The sequence below is a fragment of the Polyodon spathula genome, chromosome 12, assembly GCF_017654505.1.
Source record: "Polyodon spathula isolate WHYD16114869_AA chromosome 12, ASM1765450v1, whole genome shotgun sequence".
In the NCBI taxonomy this organism is placed as follows: Eukaryota; Metazoa; Chordata; class Actinopteri; order Acipenseriformes; family Polyodontidae; genus Polyodon; species Polyodon spathula.
In genome coordinates, this window is record NC_054545.1 from 34,866,598 (window position 1) to 34,887,370 (window position 20,773).

General features: G+C 40.0%; 1 protein-coding gene and 1 pseudogene across 4 annotated transcripts; one reads left to right on the plus strand and one right to left on the minus strand.

Moving 5' to 3' along the window:
* Positions 1–55: 55 nt before the first annotated feature.
* On the minus strand, positions 56–8,090 carry LOC121324984 (matrin-3-like). Of its 4 annotated transcripts, none has more exons than XM_041267244.1 (17): positions 8,019–8,090; positions 6,451–7,202; positions 6,196–6,254; positions 5,834–5,952; positions 5,688–5,749; positions 5,216–5,338; positions 4,805–4,935; positions 4,123–4,687; positions 3,462–3,584; positions 3,054–3,170; positions 2,743–2,862; positions 2,493–2,630; positions 2,068–2,189; positions 1,734–1,969; positions 1,070–1,188; positions 765–809; positions 56–442 (listed from the first exon to the last, which is right to left on the minus strand). In XM_041267244.1, the coding sequence occupies exons 2-17, from the start codon at positions 7,078–7,080 to the stop codon at positions 425–427; spliced, it is 2,727 nt and encodes a 908-aa protein (XP_041123178.1). In that variant the 5' UTR covers positions 7,081–7,202; positions 8,019–8,090; the 3' UTR covers positions 56–424. The 4 variants fall into 4 exon arrangements, with proteins under 4 accessions (XP_041123178.1, XP_041123177.1, XP_041123176.1 ...); XM_041267243.1 differs by having other exon boundaries at positions 56–439; positions 5,834–5,955; XM_041267242.1 differs by having other exon boundaries at positions 5,834–5,955.
* A 683-nt stretch (positions 8,091–8,773) lies between these two features.
* Positions 8,774–20,773, plus strand: part of LOC121324003 — a 29,010-nt pseudogene continuing 17,010 nt past the window's right edge.

Genomic DNA, 20,773 nt, shown 5'->3' on the forward strand with positions numbered 1-20,773 from the left:
ATAATTGTGTATGTTATTAGGATTCTAGAACATAGGTATATTCCAAGATCAGTGTGAAAATACAGATTTTATTGAATGTACAGTCAAGGTTTATTTGTCTAGATCGCACTTATATGAGACACAACAGAATTTTAAGCAGTCAGTTTCACCCCCCCCAAAAAAAAAGATGACCACCAGGCTGTGGTCTCAGGCATCACTTCTGAGTTGCAGAGGGAAGATCAACTTCAGGGAAGCTTATTGCAAAACAAATTGCATTATCTATCAATGGTAAACCATTTGCTTAGCATTTTACAAAATAATACCTAGGTAAACATATATAAAAGGATTTAAACAGAGCTCAGGTGAACAGCCAGAAATGCAGAACTTTCACACAGTCTTTTCTGTGGTTCTTCTGATTCACATGCCTCCAACAGTCTTCATTCTATTACATTTTAGACACCTGCTGGAAAATAATAATAATAATTAAAAAAAAAAAATCTGAATATTAGCCTTTATGATCAAACACCACAATACAAACTGATTCAGTAGATTTATCTTACACACACACACACCTGACAACATGGAAAAAAAAATCTTATTTTATAAAAACTGTAATTAAATCTCAAAAACATTAGACAAAACAAAGCATCCCTTTGTTGCTTAAGGGCAAGCAAAACCTCAGACTCCAGTGTCAATTCAACAAATGCGTAACTGCAAAACGTGTCTAAGGTCATAGCAAATGTAAGAGTCGCTACTTACTGCACAGAGAATGAAAATAAACTTACCATTGACTCCACTCTTAGCTGTTGGTCCAGTTCTGCGATCGAGGTCTGAAAAACCCACATAAAGAAACAGCATTTCTTTTTTAAAAAAAGAAAAAATATTTTAAACAAAAAATATATTAATTATGTGTCAAACTGTTTTTCAGCTATTTTCAATACTTCATGCATGAAAAGGGTCAACTTGGCTTGCGTCTTGTGTTAAAATAATAGATATTTGTTAAACAATTAACTTTAGAAAATAAATAAATCTGGTCCTATCAGACCAGATTGTTTGATCAAATGTTCTTGACAATTGTGATAAACTTTACCTTTACTTTCTCATAATGTTCTAGGCTGCTGCAGTGGGCAGTCTTTTCCTTTTCACTGCTGGAGAACACGCTGCACAGTCTGCAGAAGTAACCTGTCCTCAGGACCATGTACTCCAAGCCTGTAATTACAGCAGCAATATAACAATGCCAACTGTTGAACAATTCTGATAATCCAAACGTGAATGGAGTTTTTTGTCAGTCCAGTGTAATCATAAATGGTCAGAATGAATCACGTTTTTTTTTTTGTAGAAGAAAAAAATAACTTTGTCACTGACTCAATTTATATGGTCAAAGATTAATGTTATAAATCACACTTGAATAATGCTTGTTTCATATTTTCCTTAGAAAACATTACATTTCACATTACAGGTTTCTTAAAACCGGGCAATTTAACATCAACAAAAAGATGGTGGAAATCTAGTCCTTGCATACTTCTTCCCGATAACCACTTGAGTTTCCCATATGATTTGTGTGTGTGTTTGTTGGATTGCCACTGGAACTATTGTAGATACCTTTTACTTGTAAGCCAAGTCATGGAGGTCCTACACAAAATCATTTGCAAGGCACAGTACTGATGTTATCAGGTTGTCTATTAGGTAATGGCTGGTTACACCAGCATACATGATTTAGTTTATACTTTAATAAATGGCAGAACAACGCTTACCAACAGGGTTGTCAGGCATGTATGGTCCCAGTGTGTTTGTGGTCTTCATGTTACCAGCCTGTGGCCTATTAGTTGAGTCTCCTGCCTCTCCATTATGCACAGTTTCAGTCTTCTCAGACTCTGGTGGTCTTGTCTTCTCAGACTCTGGCACTACAATCTTCTCACGCTCTGGCACTACACTCTTCTCAGACTCCGACGGTACAGTCTGCTCCTGTGTAGCATTTTCGCCATTGCATCTTAAACAAAATAAGCAAGTAAGACACATATAAATCCTTCTTCAGAAATGAATGAGGAACCACTGTTAAGAGGATAGCACAACACTGCCTTCACTTACCCAAAGGTGTAATTCTTTAAGAGGCTCACTTCGATCTTTTTAAAGTGAATCCTCAATGGGCGTTTTTTATAGAATGTCACCATGATCTCTGCCTCAGCCCGGTCTACCATTTCAACAAAAGCCTAGTGGGGGAGTTCACATTACTACATAATCAATCAATCAATCAATCAATCAATCTAGCTATCTATCTAAAAAGTATGATCTAGCATAATACAATTGTATAGAAATAGCTAGATGTGAGTACTACTCTTCAAGACACTCCTTCAGTACACCAGTGTGCCAAGCATGAAAAAAAAAAACAGAAACACTGTGATTACACCTAATTGGAGTATATTTCACTAGCTTTTCTACTAGTGCCAACTTCTTTTTAAAATCTTCCCAGTAGTAACTGTGTTACAGACAATGTGTTAAGAAATGTTTCTCACCTTTTTAATTTTATTTGCGATGGTGATTTTCAGCACAGCCCCAAAGCGCTCTGCCAATTCCTGCAAATCTACCCTGGAGGTTTTTCTGGAAATATTACTGAAACACAGCACTGAGGTAACCGGTTCAAAGAGTGGTCTCTGTAATGACGTAACAACATGAATTACACACAGCCAGATGCAAAACAGAAGCAACCGCCATTCACAATTTAAATATTACTCAATAAACATTATTGCAGATATTTAGACTTACCTTTACGGAGGTCATTTTATCTGACAAACAAATCCTCAATTCACGGGCAGGATCAGTTGTAGCTTGGTAGTATCGCACCATAACTCTTGCTTGCTCATATGTAAGCATTTCCAGGAAGCCCTGTAGTACAGAAAACTTAGCCATGACAAGAATGATCACACTTAAATCAGCCCTTTAGAATCTTTAAATTTTTTTTTTTTTTTTAAATCCACGTGATTAGCAAAGAATATAAATGACTAATCTTGAGGTGTTCCAATACATGTGCACACTACTGTATACATTTTGTATTGTTATTATTCAGCATATCTTACAGAGGATTGGTAAACCAGGTAGGCGACCACAGTGCCAAAAGGCTCAGCCATCTCCAGCAAGTCCTCCACAGAGCACGACCACTTCCTGAACCGTATGTCCACCACTTTGCTGCTTCCCTGGTAAAGAAAAAATATTAATTCTTAATGATTTAAAAAAAAAAAAAAAAAAAATAGAATGGGGGAGGAAACAAATCCCACTTCCTGATCTTAGCTGCATCACGTGGTCTTCAGCCCCCAGCACAAATGTTCCTGGCCCCTCCCATATAGGGGAATCCTTTCAAATACTGCAGTAAAGAAGGCAAGCACAGAATTGAAGAGCACTTAAACCTCACAGCATTTCTACAACCATCACTAATCTTGTGCAGAAATGCACAGCCACAGGAGAAGTCAGTGCTGCTGGCTGCTTACTTCTACCTCGACACCAGGCCCTGTAGAAAATCTGCCTTTCTGCGATGGCCATGGCTTTCGGATCTTTGATCTATCGAGGCATTGGTCATTCCCCTGCCCTACAGCCTTCGCTTTCTCCTTCTCCTGCAAGAAATACAAATATTTCAGGTTTAGAGAGCATTGTGTTTTATTGTAAATGCTTTAAATTTCTAGGGAATAAATTAAGACCCATTTGGTAGGAACTTAAGAAATTCCAGCTATTTCCATGTGCCTTAAATTTAAGTGTTTCATTAAATTTATATTACAGAACTCAATGTCTAAGAGATCTGAAATGTTACTCCAATTTCCATCTGTAGGTGGCATCTTTTAGATCAGACGTTAAATTTAGGACCATCCTGTACAAGCCTTTTAAAGAGCATGGATATGGGTGCCAGTGTCAAGGCTCAATCTGAGAACAGGTCCATAAAACTTCCCTCTGGTCTAGTCAAAGAAAGAAAAAAAAAAAGCCCCTCCAGCTTTCCAGGTCACCACGGCAAATGAGAATATGTTCCTGTTGGGTTTATAACATTAAAAGACTTGATTTGATTTTAACATTTTGTGATGTGTTAATAATCTAAAAAGGATGGGCATGCACCCCCTCCTCCTCCGCTCCACACCATACCCAGTGTTCCTGTTTGCTTACCCCTTCCCTGAGCTCAGGCCCAGCTGCTGACTCTTCCCCTTGTGCAGACTGGCTGCAACTCTTGTCTTGCCCCTCTCCGGGGATCTCTGAACTCTCCAGGGGTTTATCTACAGGCTCCTCCCCTTGTGTTGACTGGCTGCCTTTATTCTCTAGCTCTCCCTCTTGGGTCTGTAAACTTTCCAGGGATTTATCGTCCGGCTCCTCCCCTTGTCCCAGTTTGCTGCCACTCTTCTCTTGCTCATCCCCTTCAGTGTCTGAACTGTCCATGGATTTATCTGCTGGCCCCTTCCCTTTTGCCAGCCGCAAGGCTGTGTTCTCTTGCTCCTCTCCTTCACTTTCTGAACTGTCCATAAATTTATCTGAGGACTCCTCCCTTTGCCGACTTGTCCTCCTCTCTTGTCTCTCCAGGGATTTATCTCTTGACTCCTCCCTTCTTGTCTGGTCATATCTGGACGTCCTTCGTGTTCTAGAGGACTCCCTGTCTCCAGATACTGAGCGTCCAGACCTGCTCCCGCTCCATGGAGCTTCATCTGAAGTGCTGGGTGACTTCACTTCTTCCCGCATCCTGTCATAAGCCAACAAAGAAGACTTTGTTTTTATTTTTTTATTAGCATTTTACCCTCATATTCTCAAACCACCAATAAGCTAAAGGACGTTCTTAGTTTCATCATACCCTTCTTACCAATGTGCAAGCTTCTTATGCTTCAGGAACATGGACACACCAATCCTGTCTCCATTGACTTTGGCAGCATGAGTCCTATAGTACCGCACCATCTTCTCTGCAGCTTCAGGATGCTTCATTTCCAAAAAAGCCTGCAAGAAGTCCAAGTTGTTAATACATCTCTCTCACTCGTGGCGATTTTATCTGCTTTAATAATTACCAAAGCCGTGTTAAGCCTGATATATCATTTTATAACCTAGTGACAACATTTTTGGGGGCGGGGGATTCATCTTTTTGTGCAGTCAAGCAGACAAGCACTAGGCTACTGACAATGACATGTATAAATCATCAAAAACTGGCAGAAATGTATTTACCCAGCATGTTTGGCACGTTATTATCATTATTATTATTTTTATTTTCTGTATTACCTACCTCTTTATTGCTTCTGAGTATTTTGTAGCACTGCACAGGCCCAAAAGATTTTGCCAAGTCAAACAGGTCTTCATTTGTGTAATTTTCGGATGGCAGGTTCACCAGATGGATTACTCTATGTTGCTTTAAAAGAAGAGCAAATACAGAACAATATATATGCGTTACTCCGAACCTTTTGTCCAATAACAAAAAAACAAAGAAGTACTGAAACCAATTCAAACACCTTTAAAATAAAAATAATACATTGAGGAGACAGAGGGGGACGGGGACAGGGAAAGCACACAGGAAGCAATGGCAAGGCTTCTGCTTTGAAATTAGGGAATGCTGAATTATTCTTTGAATATTGCAACTCTGCACAGCCATGTGTAATGCAACACTGTTCTACGTTGAAGAACTATGGACAGCTGTACAGTGCAGAGCGTTAGCTTGCCAATAGGACTGAAGTCCCTTTTAGGTACAATAATACACTGACCTTTTCTTTCAAGGGATGACTTCTCTCGCCTCTTCTTGATTTCATTTCGCCTGAAAATGAAACTAAAAATAGGAGTAATTGATTGAAACCTGTTTCAGCACATACAGCTTAGCGTACAACTGGGGTTTAAGGAGTAATAAGCCCACCATTTCCCACTCTCCTATCAAGACACATTCTTCTCCTTGAGATATCAATTGGAAGCAGTGGAGGAGGCGCCACGTATCCAGGTGCTGGATAGCAGGTGTCCCATCCCGGACGGACTGGCCTGCTGGAAACAACAAGCAGTACATTTCTCAATCAAAAGAATACTACATCCTCAAATTCATATTAATTCATATAACTTGGGCTTCGGAATGTCTTCCAGTTTCCTCCCAAACTGATTAGCATGTTACGATACCGATGGACAAATGCTTCGGCTATGATATACAAGGAAGATATGTTTTAAGCTAATTTGTTTAATTATTTTATACGAACTACTTTGTACACATATGTAGGCGTATATGCTTACCGGTCAAAATCGGAAGGGTGACTCTTTGAATAAGGTGATCTATGCTGCCAATTCCAGAACTGCAAACAAAAAAAGATGTATACACAAAAAAAAAAAAAAAAATTCTATAAAATCAAACCACTGAATGAACACGCAACCTTGAATGTACAAATTGCTGTTTTACGAATTTTAAATACAATCTGAATTTTAAACCCTTGGTTATTCTCCCTTTAAATAATGCAGTTGACACAGGAATAGAACAGACCGTGACCTCACCTGCATATCCGAGAAGTACCTTTCAGGTCTAGGAGTGGGACCATCCCAGTCGTATTCCGAGGGATAGTAAGTACGATACCCTGCGGTGTAATGAAGGTCAGTGCCGCCTCCCATTCTCCCAGAACTATAAGCAAAAGCATCCGTCCTCCTGCGCTTCACCTCCCTGTCGGCTCTGTAAGGTTGTTCTTGTGGGGGGGAGCGGAAGTCTCTGGGGCGGTTAGACACACTGCTTCCTTCAGCTCTCTGCGCCTTGAGCTGCAGGATACTCTGCTGCAGGTTCTCCACACTAAGATGATCCTCAGACATGCACGCTAGTGCGTCCAAGTTTTCGCGCGGGAGACCAAGACTGGCAAAAAGGTTTGTGGCTTTGTCCAAGTATCCACTCTGCAAGGAATTTGAATTTGGGCCTCTTGTTACATCCAAGGATGGTGCTATGCCATGGGACACTCCGGCAGAGACCAAATCCAGATTCTGGGTCCCCTGTATGCTTAAGCCAGAATTCAAGCCATGATTTAGGCTTGCTGTCCCTGCACCATTTTCAGTGGGGTTGCAATATGAACTCAAAGCAAATGCACTAGAACCAAAACCATCCATGAGTGCACCCTCAAAAGAGCCATTGTTGTCCGACATATTGTGGCACCAGTTCCAACTAAGTTGAGGATGAGGGACTCGGCATGAGACCAACGACCTCTGGAAGATTAAGAATCAACCCAGAGAGAGCAGGTTCCTCTTCTGCAATGGTTTCAAACTTTCTGTCGAAGCACAATAATGAGAAACAACCTGTAATATGTCCAGCATGTAACTGTGATGTACTTTTAAGGTAAAATATATAATATTTAAATAGAAAAACATTCTGACTTGTGCCTTCATCAGTGTCAATGTCACACACACACTGACAAAGGCACTGGACTACCTGACTAAAGGTCTGGGATGCAGTGCTTAAGCAGTATTTTACAGGCACATAACTGGACAACTGATACAAGTACAGGAGGTTGTGTTTTTGCCACTGGGATATCTAAAAAAACAAAAAAACAACAACAAAAACAAAATCCAGTCTGAAACTGTGACCACATGCCCAGCAAAAGTTTAATGTGCGCAGGGCAGCAATGGCAGCATATTATATAAACACTTCTTAGGAAAAATGACGAATTAAAAACATTTTTAAACCCGTAACACTGCAAATAAGCGCAATGTAAATGTTTTTTTTTTTTTTTTTGCTAATCTAACTTTAACTTTTCTTCATGAGTATTTTATTGCAGGTAAAACATACAATGCGAAAAAAATTGTAACCCTAAGTCCAGTGTGAATAAGCAGACGTCAATGTTCTCGTATTTACTATGTACAGAAAATAACAGTACAGACCCTGCAGAGAAAACGACCGAAGAAATGGCTACTATACAAAACAACGTCGTTTTGTTTATTAAGTAGTACTAAAGACACAATGTAATGTCAACAATGCGTGTCTATCCAAACAAAAGATTCACACATAAAAACATAAATATGTAACTCGAGATGTACGTATTTCTTTTTTTTCATTCAGTATGTTACCAAACCCACAATCCGCTTACTTGCTAATACTGTACACCTCCAGCAGTAGGCTTCATTTGATGACGTAATCGTGCAGGACACGTGACCCAGACTCCATATTGGGGTCTATTTTGTGCCCTCTGCTGGATTTGTATTGTATCACTCTTAATAAAGAACTGGGGTTCGTCTGGGTCAAATTAGAAACACAAGTATTTCTTTATAAATCCTAAAAAAAAAAAAAAGGTTTACGGGGAAATATAATTCCAGTTTTTCACAGTGAAAGGAACGTACGAGTAAAGAGTTGTACACAAATGTACACCAAATAACTCGTTAAATCTTACATTCCTTTCATTGTGAAAAACTGGAATTATATTTTTTCTCGTAAATCGATTTAAATAAATACTTTTGTATCTAATTTGATTCAGGCAAATACCACTTTTAATAATCAGGACACAGTGAGTAGGTGTTCCACTGCAGTACCCCCTTTATCACTGATGCCTAGGGTCACAAAAGCAGTTTTGTAAATGCATTTAGTTATGATCAAAAAATATATATTAAATTGAAAAAAATATATGACGTTATTAAACTTGGGCATTCATATATCTAATGATGGAGCAGATTAGCAAATATATTTACTGCAAAGCTACATTAGCTCGATTTGTAGAAAGGGAAAACTCCCTCAATGAGCAAACAAGGAATAAACAACCCAGACATTTTAACGGCAATTTAAAGACAACGACAATGCTAATGGCAGTTTGGAGTTTAAAGCTTTGAGATTCTGTAAACGTCGGTTTGGCGCAGGTGGCTCCTGATCGGGCCCAGCCCGGGTGGTGCTCTCGCCCCGGGCTGCTGTATGCACTGTCCACTCGGGTTCTGCAGGGGATCCGTGTGTGCATGTTCGATGGCTGGGAGGAGCTTTCTGTGTTAGAACCTGATGGCGTGAAAGAAAGCCAGAAAGACATTTTTCTACCCAGTTACCCCGACCGGCTGGCAGTAGTAGGAGCGCAGTATCAGTAAAGATACAGGAGGAGGAAAGGAAGGTCCCCATCGTGCAGGGAGCACCGCCTGTGCTTTCCAAAGAGGCTGGCGCACCGCAGATGCAGGGCGCATGCCTACTATAACCCTTTTTTTTTATCCAGGCAGAAGAGAAAGCGTGTCAGACCTGCCCGTGACATTCTAAAGCTATTCTGAACCCAGGCTTTGTGATTATACTCTGCAGATCCGTTTTGGTTTACATTATCTTTTATTGCACCGGGCATCCTTTTATCGCTCCAATCTTTTATTTTCTCTCGTTTCTCGTCTTCACGATGCTCCCCAGTCCCTCAACACCGTCAGAGGGGAAAGAAAGCGAAGGGGAAGGAGAGAAAGAAGCCACGAAAGTGAAAACTGAGGTGAGCGATTTTATACAACTAGATCTATCTATCTATCTATCTATCTATCTATCTATCTATCTATACTCAGTATATTGCAAATTAGTTAATATGCCATACACACTGTTTAGAGAAATGGATTGAGTTGTATTGAAAGAAGAGATGGTGTGAGGGGTGGTGGGTTTATTAATGCCACTGGGCAAGGGTTGCAAGTGGTATTAGAATCAGGATAGTGGAGGGGGATACACATTCAAATAAAACACTAAAGGGCTCTCATCTCTTTCACCGTTTCTATCTCTTCCCTTCTCTCCCTCTCTCCATGGTCCTGTGTCTGGGCTACATGCCTCCTGGCAGGGTTCTGTGTGCAGTGTTGCAATCAGAAACTACAGACAACGGTCCCCTTAAGATTAAAATGGTTAAAAAAACAGCCACCCAAACCAGAGATCATTAAATAAGACGACAGCATTGATTATGAATACTGCTCCCTTTTATTGTACATTTGAAATGCAGCATCTCCTTTGAGACGCTGCAGATTGGCTCACCTTCAGCTTGGAGCAGCCCTGAAGGAATGCATTCTGGCAATATATTCCATAGTTTCTGCAGAGTGTAGTTCTGTTGATCTGAATCTTGTTTAGATTGTAATGTACCGAACTCATCTTTAAAACAACTGTTACACATACAGTGCAGCTGCACTTGCGCTCTATCCTTGACCATACCTGCAAACGGAAAGGTTAAGCACAGAACAGTGTTAAGATTTGATGGGTGTACGCTAGTCTTACAAGGGGCTTGCTGGTGGCATTGACACTCCTTTGCTGTGACTGGCTGAAGACAACAAGACTGACCCAGATACAGGGAGAGGAATTCGTAATGTTTGCAAGAACATTACACCAAATGAATGCACTCTGTTTCCAGAGTCCACATCATTCATTAGAAATATCCTCACACTTAGCTCAGATAAATTGGTTTAGCTCTGGAATAACATTAGTTACAAAAATCACTAAGTGCAAGGCCAGAGGTGTGCTGACATGAGACAGAAGGTCATATTATAAGGTGTTTTGAAAGATTTTTATGGTAAAAACAGGGCAGGTCATTATCTCTGTCATTCTTCCAAAACACACACATTTATTGTTGAATAAACACTAATGTTTTTTTTGTTCTAAGCATTAACCTCTGATTGCATTGCAGACTGTTCTGTTAAACCCTGTGCTGCTGTCTCCTCATATATGATTGTTGAAAGCAATTCAAATGATTATTTCGTTCATTGCATCCTCGTTGCTTTCAGGAAGTGGGCCAATCATCCAGACAATGAACTGATCAGCCTGCTTGCTGCACCCCCCCCCCCCCCCCCCCCCCCCATCAGTGTACGTTGTGCTGTACTTTCACTTTGCTGCTGTGCCAAGATTTAAAAAAAAAATAGATAGATATCGGCAACAAGATGGAGTTGAAATACATGAAATGTTGTATTGTGCAGAAATACATTTCATTTCTGTAAAATAAGCCTTTAGTCTAATCCAAGCCCGGGAATCCCTGCTCCCTGACCTGTGAAGCAGTCAAAGCCTCATGCAAACTAATGACAGTGAATTCCTGCAGATTGCCTTCTGCTGTCCTGTTATCATAGTCCTGTATTCTCTTCCTTGTGAGTGGTTTATTACAGCCCTGCAATCCTTTATCTCTGCTATGATCTGTTTCCCATGCAGGTCCTATGAAGGCTCTGTAACTAATGAACCAGCATTAATCTGTAGGAAAATGTGCTGCAGGGAGCCTTTTTCAGAATGACGTCAAAGATGTTGCTTTAGGATAGATAACTATATACAGTAAACCAGGGGTCTGCCCCTATCCAGCAGGTTTTATAGGTGTCTTTACATCGTCAGTGGCTAAAGATCTAGAACACCTGTTAATCTTGACTAATTAAGCCAATAACTGGTTCAATTAAGTAACTGAGAGATTGGTTGAAACAAAAACCATCAGCCACAATAACTCTCCAGGACCAGGGCTGGAGAGCCCTGCGGTAAACGCACTTCATATCACTGCTGTTAATGTCACCCTTTAGTATCACCACAATATAGCATCCAGAACACTGCAGTGTTCAAGTTAACTGTTTGTATTGAAGTATTACACTGAACACGATAACTGAAGCAGTTCCTTGTTCTATGCCTGATGTTAAGCAGCTTGTTTCCTTGTAACCTTTGCTGCCCTGCTGTGAGTGAGGAGCTGCCTTTCACAGATATAAATACATCTATAAAAACACATACCACATCTCACTCTGTTAAGGGCATATGAGAATCCTGAAAAGGTTTACTTACCTGTTGACTTGCCTAGCTTACCTGGGTTGTCCAGGATTAGCACTATTCAGGGTCTGTCAAATCAGCCATAATGAATAGAGTTGTAAGATGGCTAAGATCTGTGTATGAGGGAATATCGACGCAAGTAGAAGTGAACAGTCGCTGTTGGGTTACATTGTATGAGTGTTGATAAACCCACATGCAGACACTTAGTTATGTAACTCTTATATACTGTTGTATTGTATTCTGGTTAAAAAATAATCTCGCAATATTTGTTTTCTGTTCTTGACCAAACTTTATTTAGTCTGTTGTCATTTTCATTGATAAAGAGTTAATAAGGAGAAGAAACGGGAAGAAAACAAATTGCATATGTCAGTAATTGTAATACATACAAAAATAGTAATATACATAATTAATAGATAATAATACATAATAATTTCGATAAACCACATTTGATTTAAAGAAAAACAAAACAAAGGTCAAATAGTGACTATCCACAGTGATTCTGTTTAGTATCAGGTATTTGATTGGCACCAGGAAGTCAATCCAGAGATACCTGTAGAGCTTCTGTAGAGCCATTCAATGATCATTCCCGGAAATCCAAACTACCCTTCCCTTTAAACAAATACTGTGCAATCGGTCCGGGCATCTCCCAGCCTGAATGCAAATGAGACAAAAACAGAAAAAAAATGATGTGTATGTGAGATACCCTAATGACCTGACACCCTGGCTCAGGCATTCACTACACTGGCAATAAAGCCCTGTGACTATATGTGAGCTGAAGAAGCAGACCTCGCTTAGTACAGAGGATGTTTCAAGGCAGGACTAACTATGTCTGTCTTTGTCATTAGAATTGCTCTTGGAATACCATGTCTAATTCGAGACAGATGACCTCTTCATATCATTATGATGAAGGGGTACCGGATGTCAGTATACATGGAGTCTATTCAGTTGATCTTCATTTAGATAGATGCAAGTTTGTTCAGTTGATCTACTTCGCTGCGGATGCTAATACATTGCTGTTTAAATCATTAAAAGAAGGATGCGTTGTGAAAACCAGCAGATTAGTGACTGCCACTGTTTAGATCAGGGCTTCTCAAACTCGGTCCTGGGGACCCCCTGTGTCTGCTGGTTTTCATTCCAACCGAGCTCTCAATTACTTAACTAGGACCTTAATTGAACTGATAATTTGCTTAAACAGACCTTTTTACTTGTTTTCATCTCTTGAACAGTTGCATATTTCAAGTTAGCTGTCACATTTTATAAGTAACTTGAAATGCAACTGTTTAAGAGCTGAAAACAAGTAAAAAGGTCTAATTAAGCAAATTATCAGTTCAATTAAGGTCCTAGTTAAGTAATTGAGAGCTCGGTTGGAATGAAAACCAGCAGACACAGGGGGTCCCCAGGACCAAGTTTGAGAAGCCCTGGTTTAGATGGACTGAACAGACCTCTTGAATCTTGAGTTTTAACCAATAATTATAATAACCAATTTACAATTAGAAAAGCGATCAGACGATTAACAATGCAGAGGCAATGTGTAATAATTGCACATTGTTTGTCCTTGTATGGAAGCCTCACAGCTGCCTACAGCAGTATTTGTCTGTGTCTTGTGAAGTGACCAAACCCCTATAAAAATGACCAGTCGCTGCTGCCATCCTAAATTTATGAGAACAGTTTCCTGTAAACCGGTTAATTTATGAAGGCAGCTGAACTCCCTGAGACCTCGGTGCATTGATTATTTAAGCAAGCCTTGGTTACCCAGCCTCTCTGATGTCTGTCTTGTATTTTTCAGTGCAAGCGGCTTGCCAAGGAGCGAGATGAGGCAGAGCGGCAGCTGAAGCACATTAAACGAGGTGAGTGTATACAGTATAGGCAATGCGCCCATCAGGAGCTGAGAGAAAAGAGCAGAGCCCCAAAACACGCCAGCAATGCGAAACTTCTTCACATATAGATTGTGGTTAGCTCACATGCATGTGCACAAATGGAAAGTAAATAATTGTAGGTACTGGCACTAAATCACACTGTGAATGAAGCCTGCATATTATCTTAACACATTAAGTGCCATTACTTTGTGATTTTTTTGGAGCATAACTTACATTGTTATGATATTTTGCTCTAGTGTTGTTAACTGCAAAAATGACATCTAAATGTAATGTATGCAACTATGTAAATACAGCTTGTGTAATTGGTACTTAATGGGTTAAGGTTTCTACAGTAAATTGCCCCTTTCATAAGAATGGCCTCTGATTTGGGCTAACATAAGCACTAATTGCGATGCTACTGTTTAGACAGCAATAGCATATCCATGTAGAGAGTGAGGGCTGTATTCTGTTCAGAATACACTGCTCTGTTTGAATAGTGTTGAAAATACGCCCGATATCTCCCCTGCATGAGCACTACAAGATTGTCTCGAAGACAAAGTTTTATTCACCTTTTCATTGTATATAACAGGTACAGAATTGTCGAATTGTGAAGGAACGAGGGTTGCTTTTCAGCTGGAAATATTAGGATGAATAATTTGGCTGTGTTTCCCTGTAATATAAGGCCATATGGCTTTTTTTCTAAATGGTAGATATGCATACAGTAACCTATAATGTAGAAATAATGATAAAGCTGTTTGTTTAAAAAATAATCTTTGGTTATAGACTTTGTAAATAATATGCTTTGTAGTGAAGTATTCACAAACCCTAAACAGAAGGCTACTTACAGTACTGTACCTTGAAATTCCATTAAAACTGGTGCGGGCTGCTGGTCCATGACCTGCTGGGAAGAAGCATAGACTGTGGCAAACGTTTTTACTCAGCCCTGTGAAGTTATTTTACTGAATTATTAAAACCCCGGCTATAAATTATTCAGGGTCAGAAAATGAATGTGAGCTTCTTTTTAACAGGCTGCTCACTACCTCGTTGTCTTGTTGCACTCTGTGAGGGGGATTCTCAATGGAGTTTGAAATGTAGATACATTTCCTCTCCCCAGTACACACATGTTTGCCTTGTATGAAATCCAGTCGATCTGCCTTTAAAGAACACCCCTGGGGCTGTCGAAAAGTGATCTTATGAAACAGGGGATGTTTTACTGTTATATGGTGAAATATTGTACTCTTTAAAGTAATAGCTGCAAACTCATAACTAATTCTGACTGTATACAACAGGAATAACTCCTGAATATCTAATGCACTTCTTCTGAGTTCTGAAGTAATTAATTTTTAAGTGAGCCCTTTAATTAATGTGTATTTCCCTACCCATATTCATTCCATGTTCATTTGTAACAAATGATGCTGTTCACATGTATAAGGCATGTAAGAGGGCATGAATTCATGTCTTATACATGTGATGAACATAATTTGTTACAAAGGAACATGGAATGAATATGGGTAATGTAATCCACATGAGTTAACAGGGGGCTCACTTAAAAATGATTGACTTTCAGAGCTCAGAGGAAGCGCAGAAGATATTCAGATGTTACTCCTGTGATATAAGTCAGAATTCATTATGAATTTGTGACCATTATTTCAAAGTGTTACAGGAAATATTCACACAGGGGATTCATCAGAGTGGTCTTAGATAGTGCGGTCTAGTGTTCCCCTAGACCTCTGGTGTGGTATATATATATATATATATATATATATATATATATATATATATATATATATATATATATATATATATATATATATATATATATAATATTATATATAAAATGTGGTTTGGTGCAGAACTGGATGGGGAGGGCATTCTGCTGTATATATTTTACAGGAGAAAGACAATTTATTAGAGATAGAGAAATTCATGTTGAGTCTAAAATAGCTTATGCTTCAAGGGTTACATTGTTTGCCAAAGCTTCTAATGGGATTCAAGCTTGGGTATACCATATCAGCTAGGCGTACAAGAATGCTCTTTAAAACCATAAGCACGGCCTGTGTCTGTTTTGTTTGTTGAGAAAGAGGGTAAAAAAGGCTCTTATTTGTGCATGGTGCTGCTGCCATGTTGGGGTGAGGGCTGTTTGTTTGCAGAGCACTGAAGAGGAAACTCTGCTGAAGCATCCCTCTCACTCTGCTCTACCTCGTCTCCTCACACAGCCAGGCACACTAGAACCGAAAAGAGAATATGGGATAGCAAGAGAGTCACATGGGTGTTGGGATTTAGGTCAGACTGTAGTTAGTTAAAGTAAAGGATCCATCTAAAACCATGTATAAAGCTTTTATTAACAAAGCACAGCAGTTTATTACAATATTGTGTCACACCACTGATAGTGAAAAGCTCCATGCAATGCAGTTATCAGCTTGGATTCATAGAACATGCCACTGCATCCTGCTTGTCAGAAGGTTTTCAGAAAGCAAATTGGAAACTCGGGTTGGAGATTATGTTAAAAAAACAAACCATAAAACAACATTTTATTGTTTCATCAGCAAACTGATTCTTGGCTTAAATGTCTTGACAATGATTCAAATACTCTATTCCTGGGAGCAGAGTAACCCCCAGCAAGACCTTGAACCTCCAGATCTGCAATTAAGACTAATGTCAGAGTAATGGCTTTGTGGTAGCAGCTATTGCATCTTGTCACTTGCTTAAAAGATGCTGGATGTAACAGAATAGCATTTTTTTTTTTCTGAAGCACTGGATTTTTTTTTTTTTTTATGGATATCTGAATGCCCCTTAAGAAATCACTGCTCTCAGGCCTTGGGCATCTGAAACAAGCATCTTTTATGGGTTTATAAAATTCTGTTTTATTTATATTCACACAGACACACATACACCTCAAGCTGCCTTAAAGACACCCCTTCCCTTTGGTCTCCATTCCTCAGCATTCCTGGTCTTTGTCAAAGACTGTGGGAATGGGTGCCATTAATTGCAGATGGTGGTGATTTTGTAAGGTGGGCACCACGTAGGTAATGCACTGATTCTGGAAAACCTTTTATCAACCCAGGGTGGGATCAAATCAATGACCCAGAGGAAATCTTCCTATCCCACTGCCACCCCCCCCCTTCCTTCCTTTCCCCTCTCCTCCCCACTCCTCCCCTTCTCCTTTCCTACCCTCCCCCGAAGGGGAGGGAAGAGGAAGGGAGAGAGGGGAAGGGGAGAGGAGGGGAGAGGAAGAAGGAGACGGGGAGGAGAGGGGGAGCCCCGGGGATTAGTCCCCTCTCCTCCCCTTTAAGGTGCCCCTCTTCTCTCCCTGACTCCTCTCCTCTCCTTTCCCTCCTCCCCTCCTCTCCCTTCCCCTCCCCTCCCCTTCCCGTTTCCTCCCCTCCTCCTCCCCCCTCCCCTTCCCGTTTCCTCCCCTCTCCTGTCTTCCCTTTCCCCTCTCCTCTGCTTTCCCCTCTCCTCTCCTCTGCCCCCCTTCTCCAGCTTTAAAGCTCTCATTCAATAATGCACCTTTATTTATCTATTGTGTACCAAACCCAGAATGTCTTTTTGTATTGTCAAGGTTTTTTTTTTTTTTTTTAAATCATGCAACTGGAAGATTATTGATGTTCATGTGCCTATTGTAGCTTGTATGCATAAAGCAAAGAAAAAAAAAGTGTGTTTTGGTCCTATGTACAGTGCGTCCTTGTTATTTCTCTGTAAAACATTAAAAGAAAATGTAAAATAATAAAAACAACACCCTTATACATTAGAGTATCAAGTTGGCATAGCCCAACTGTGAATTAACTGAATTTGTGAAATATGGAATAGGGAAATAAGGCAGCACTGTATTTACTAAGGTGCTGATGTTCTATGAAGGTGGTTAGCGTTTCTTCAATGTTGAGGACCTTGTGTATTAACTGCAGAGCAGTTGCACCCCCTAGGCAGTGTGCTCTGTTTTATTTCTGTTGCTCAATCAGACTGGACTTGATGCATGCGTCAGAGCCATCAGAACTTCAGCAATATTAAAAATAGACATCCTTAGCAGTATCCTTAGCAAAATGCCAAAATCAATTAATTAGCTTGATTGCAGTTGTTAAAAGACACTATAAAGACAGAGGCACCATAATTAAAATCGCCATGCTGTATTTTATTTTGAATGTCATTCCCTTGCCAGGAAAAAAAAAAAAATACAAGTGATTAACATGTGGATTAAGAGCCTTATGGGAAGCACTTAAGTTAATGTGTAAATCCATCATTCCTCCAATTGACAGTGATTAAGAATAAAACCGGTTAACATGGAATCAAAGGTTATTGAAAATGCTGTTACTAGTCCACCTGGGTGGTAAACTGAATTGGTAAAAGACCCTGTGGCAGCAGGCAGGGTGAAAGCTCTGCCAGAACACGGGGTTATGTTGTGTGGGCAGCGTTGAATGTTTAACTGATTAAGGCTCCAGCCTGGTATATATATAGAGAGATCACGGGTGTTAGTATAGATTTGTGTTGGTGAAGCCATATGTGACAGGGTGCGCGTTGCCAAGGAGAGACTGACACCAGGAAGCTGTAGTTAAGTGCTCTTGCGTGCATTTGTTTACAATACACAAATACAATTCAAAACAACAAACCGCACACTAGCCTGCACCGTCCTTCACCAGCTAAAAATTTGAACTCCCTCCCTGCCACCCAATACTCCACACACAACACACCCCCATGCTCGGATAGAGCTTTCATCCTGCCTGCTGCCATAGACTCCTATATGCTTTCCAGTGCCATATCATTAATATACTTCCTGCAGTAACACGCTAATAATGCAGAAACATTCTGAGGCATTCTAAAGCAGTAAAATGCCACCTGATTGCCCCATGTTATGGAGAGTGTGATGTAATGTATGCTTTGATACCTGCAGCACAATGGCAGATCCCAGAGTAACTATACCTTGATCTGCATTTGAAAGAAAGCTGTCATATTTTGCAATCAAGAAAAAAAAAAGAAAAAAAAAAACAGCTTGCTTGTCTCTATTAGTTATTGTGTTTGCAATTTTAACCAGCCATTTTTAACACTGCAGATAATAACTAGAAAGCTGAAGCCAAACCTAGCATGACAGCTTACTATAAAGGATGTTATTAAATGACAAAGGGGTCTATTCAATTCATATGCCACCACTGTTTACATATGAAATCAAGAGAAAACCTGAGTTGAAAAAGTACAATGACTGTAATATACTCATTCACTCTTTTTATGATTTTAGTGGAGCCCCTCTGAATTATCGAAACACCTTATATACTGTATACTTCACAGTCTCCTGCAAGCTTGCAATTAACATTTACAAGAGCCAGACCTTCCAGGAAAATCAAATCAATCCCCCAGCTGCAGCAGCTAGTGCCTTGCTTAACAATCTACACTACAGCTCACATCTCATATAGAATCTGTAACTGTGATCAGCAAGACATTTTATAAGGGGACAGACTTAAAATATTGGGTTGCAAATTAATTTTCTAGTTATACAAAGAATGTCTAAATGACTACAGATTCTTAACAAATTCAAGTGCAGCAAAGAGAAACAGCTGTTCCGTTTGAAGAAATGTGTCATTATTTTACTGAAAACCGCATTTCAAAAGACCTGATTGCCTAACATAGAGCTAGACAGACCTCAAAGCCAGCACTGTTCCTGTACAGATTGATTTTATCTCCTGCCAGGGAGCCTTCATTTCAGCTGCTGCTTTCAGCATTCTGACAAAATGACGTAAAAGTGCGATGAGATGAACTGAAAGTGCAGGCACACCACAGGCTGGGAAAGGAATGTGTTTACACTCCCTTCCCTGTTTACACTCCCTTCCCTGTTTACACTCCCTTCCCCCACCTGAGTGGAATGACTGTGAATTCTGACAGCACTGGTAGCCACTTTAATATGAGACCTAATTAATTATAATGTGCAGCTGGTGAAGCTCCTCCCCTCCCCTCTCCAGCAGATTCCATATGATCCACCGTAACCAAGGAGCAATGTTTCGCAGATAGGTACAGCAGCTCCTGCCGTTTGTAAACCAATGCTCGTGCTTGCATTAAAATTGCCACATATAGGAAAACATTTGTATTGTTCTGCATATTGGTCTGGCGATTTTGTTGTCCCTGAGCTTTTCATGCAGAGATTGCTTTGGAAGAGGGATAATACTATATATACACAGTACCAGCCAAAAGTTTGAGTACACCTGCTTGAAACCAGGTTTTTCATGATTATCTATGCATTTAACTGTATAAACTTGTCTATAAACACTTAGTATTTCATTATATGATACATGTATTTATATAAGCTGATAATCATAAGTGAATTGCATTAAAAAATGTAATTTTTAAATGAAAATGTCAATCTTGTCAATTTCAATGAAATGGTCACCCAAAGCAAGGGGTTTCAGTCTGAAGACCGTCAGTTAAAAGTCTTAAATGTGTATAACACTGGCCTAAGTATAAAAGTGTCTTTGTTAGATGTCCTCTGAGTTAGCAAGCATGTTACTTAATTAATCTTTTGTCACCAATTATTGTTAACAGGTGCATGATTACTATAAATATAGGTAGCATAGGCACAAGTTTGTCAGAAAATGGCAAAATCAGCTCTGTTAAGCAAAGAAAAAAGAGTCTGTAATTACTTTAAGAAATGAAGGTCAGTCTTTAAGACAAATCGCAAGAACTTTGCAAGTGTCTGTAACTACTGTGGCTAAGACCATCAAACGATTTGAAGAAACTGGCATTCATGAGGACCGAACAAGGTCAGGCAGGCCAAGGGTGACCTCAGAATCAGAGAACAAGTTCATTCGAGTCACAAGTCTACGAAACCAGTGATTAACTGCTCCTGAAATACAAGCTCAGCTAAATGCTACTAGAAGTACAGATGTTTCAACATCAACAGTTCAGAGGAGATTGCATGAAGCTGGCCTAACAGGAAGAATTGCTGCAAAGAAACCATTGTTAAGAGTGCAGAATAAGAGGAAGAGACTTGCCTGGGCCAAAAAACACAGAAACTGGATGTTTGAGGAGTGGAAGTCGGTCTTATGGACCGATGAGTCAAAATTTGAAATATTTGGGTGCAACCGCCGAGTATTTGTAAGATGCAGAGAGAGTGAGAGAGTTCTACATGTGTGGCTCCAACTGTCAAGCATGGAGGAGGCAGTGTCATGGTCTGGGGCTGCTTTGCTGGTGACAAAGTTGATGATCTTTACCAAGTCCATGGCAATCTCAACCAGCATGGCTATCATAGCATACTTCAGAGGCATGCCATTCCATCAGGATTATGGCTAGTTGGGCAGTCCTT

Excerpts from the sequence above, each read along its gene's own strand:
- LOC121324984 (XM_041267242.1), bottom strand. The coding sequence starts at position 7,080 with ATGTCGGACAACAATGGCTCTTTTGAGGGTGCACTCATGGATGGTTTT. Across the intron at positions 2,863-3,053 it reads ACCTGGTTTACCAATCCTCT|GGCTTCCTGGAAATGCTTAC; the intron begins GTAAGATATGCT and ends TCTGTACTACAG. Across the intron at positions 810-1,069 it reads AACATTATGAGAAAGTAAAG|ACCTCGATCGCAGAACTGGA; the intron begins GTAAAGTTTATC and ends TGGGTTTTTCAG.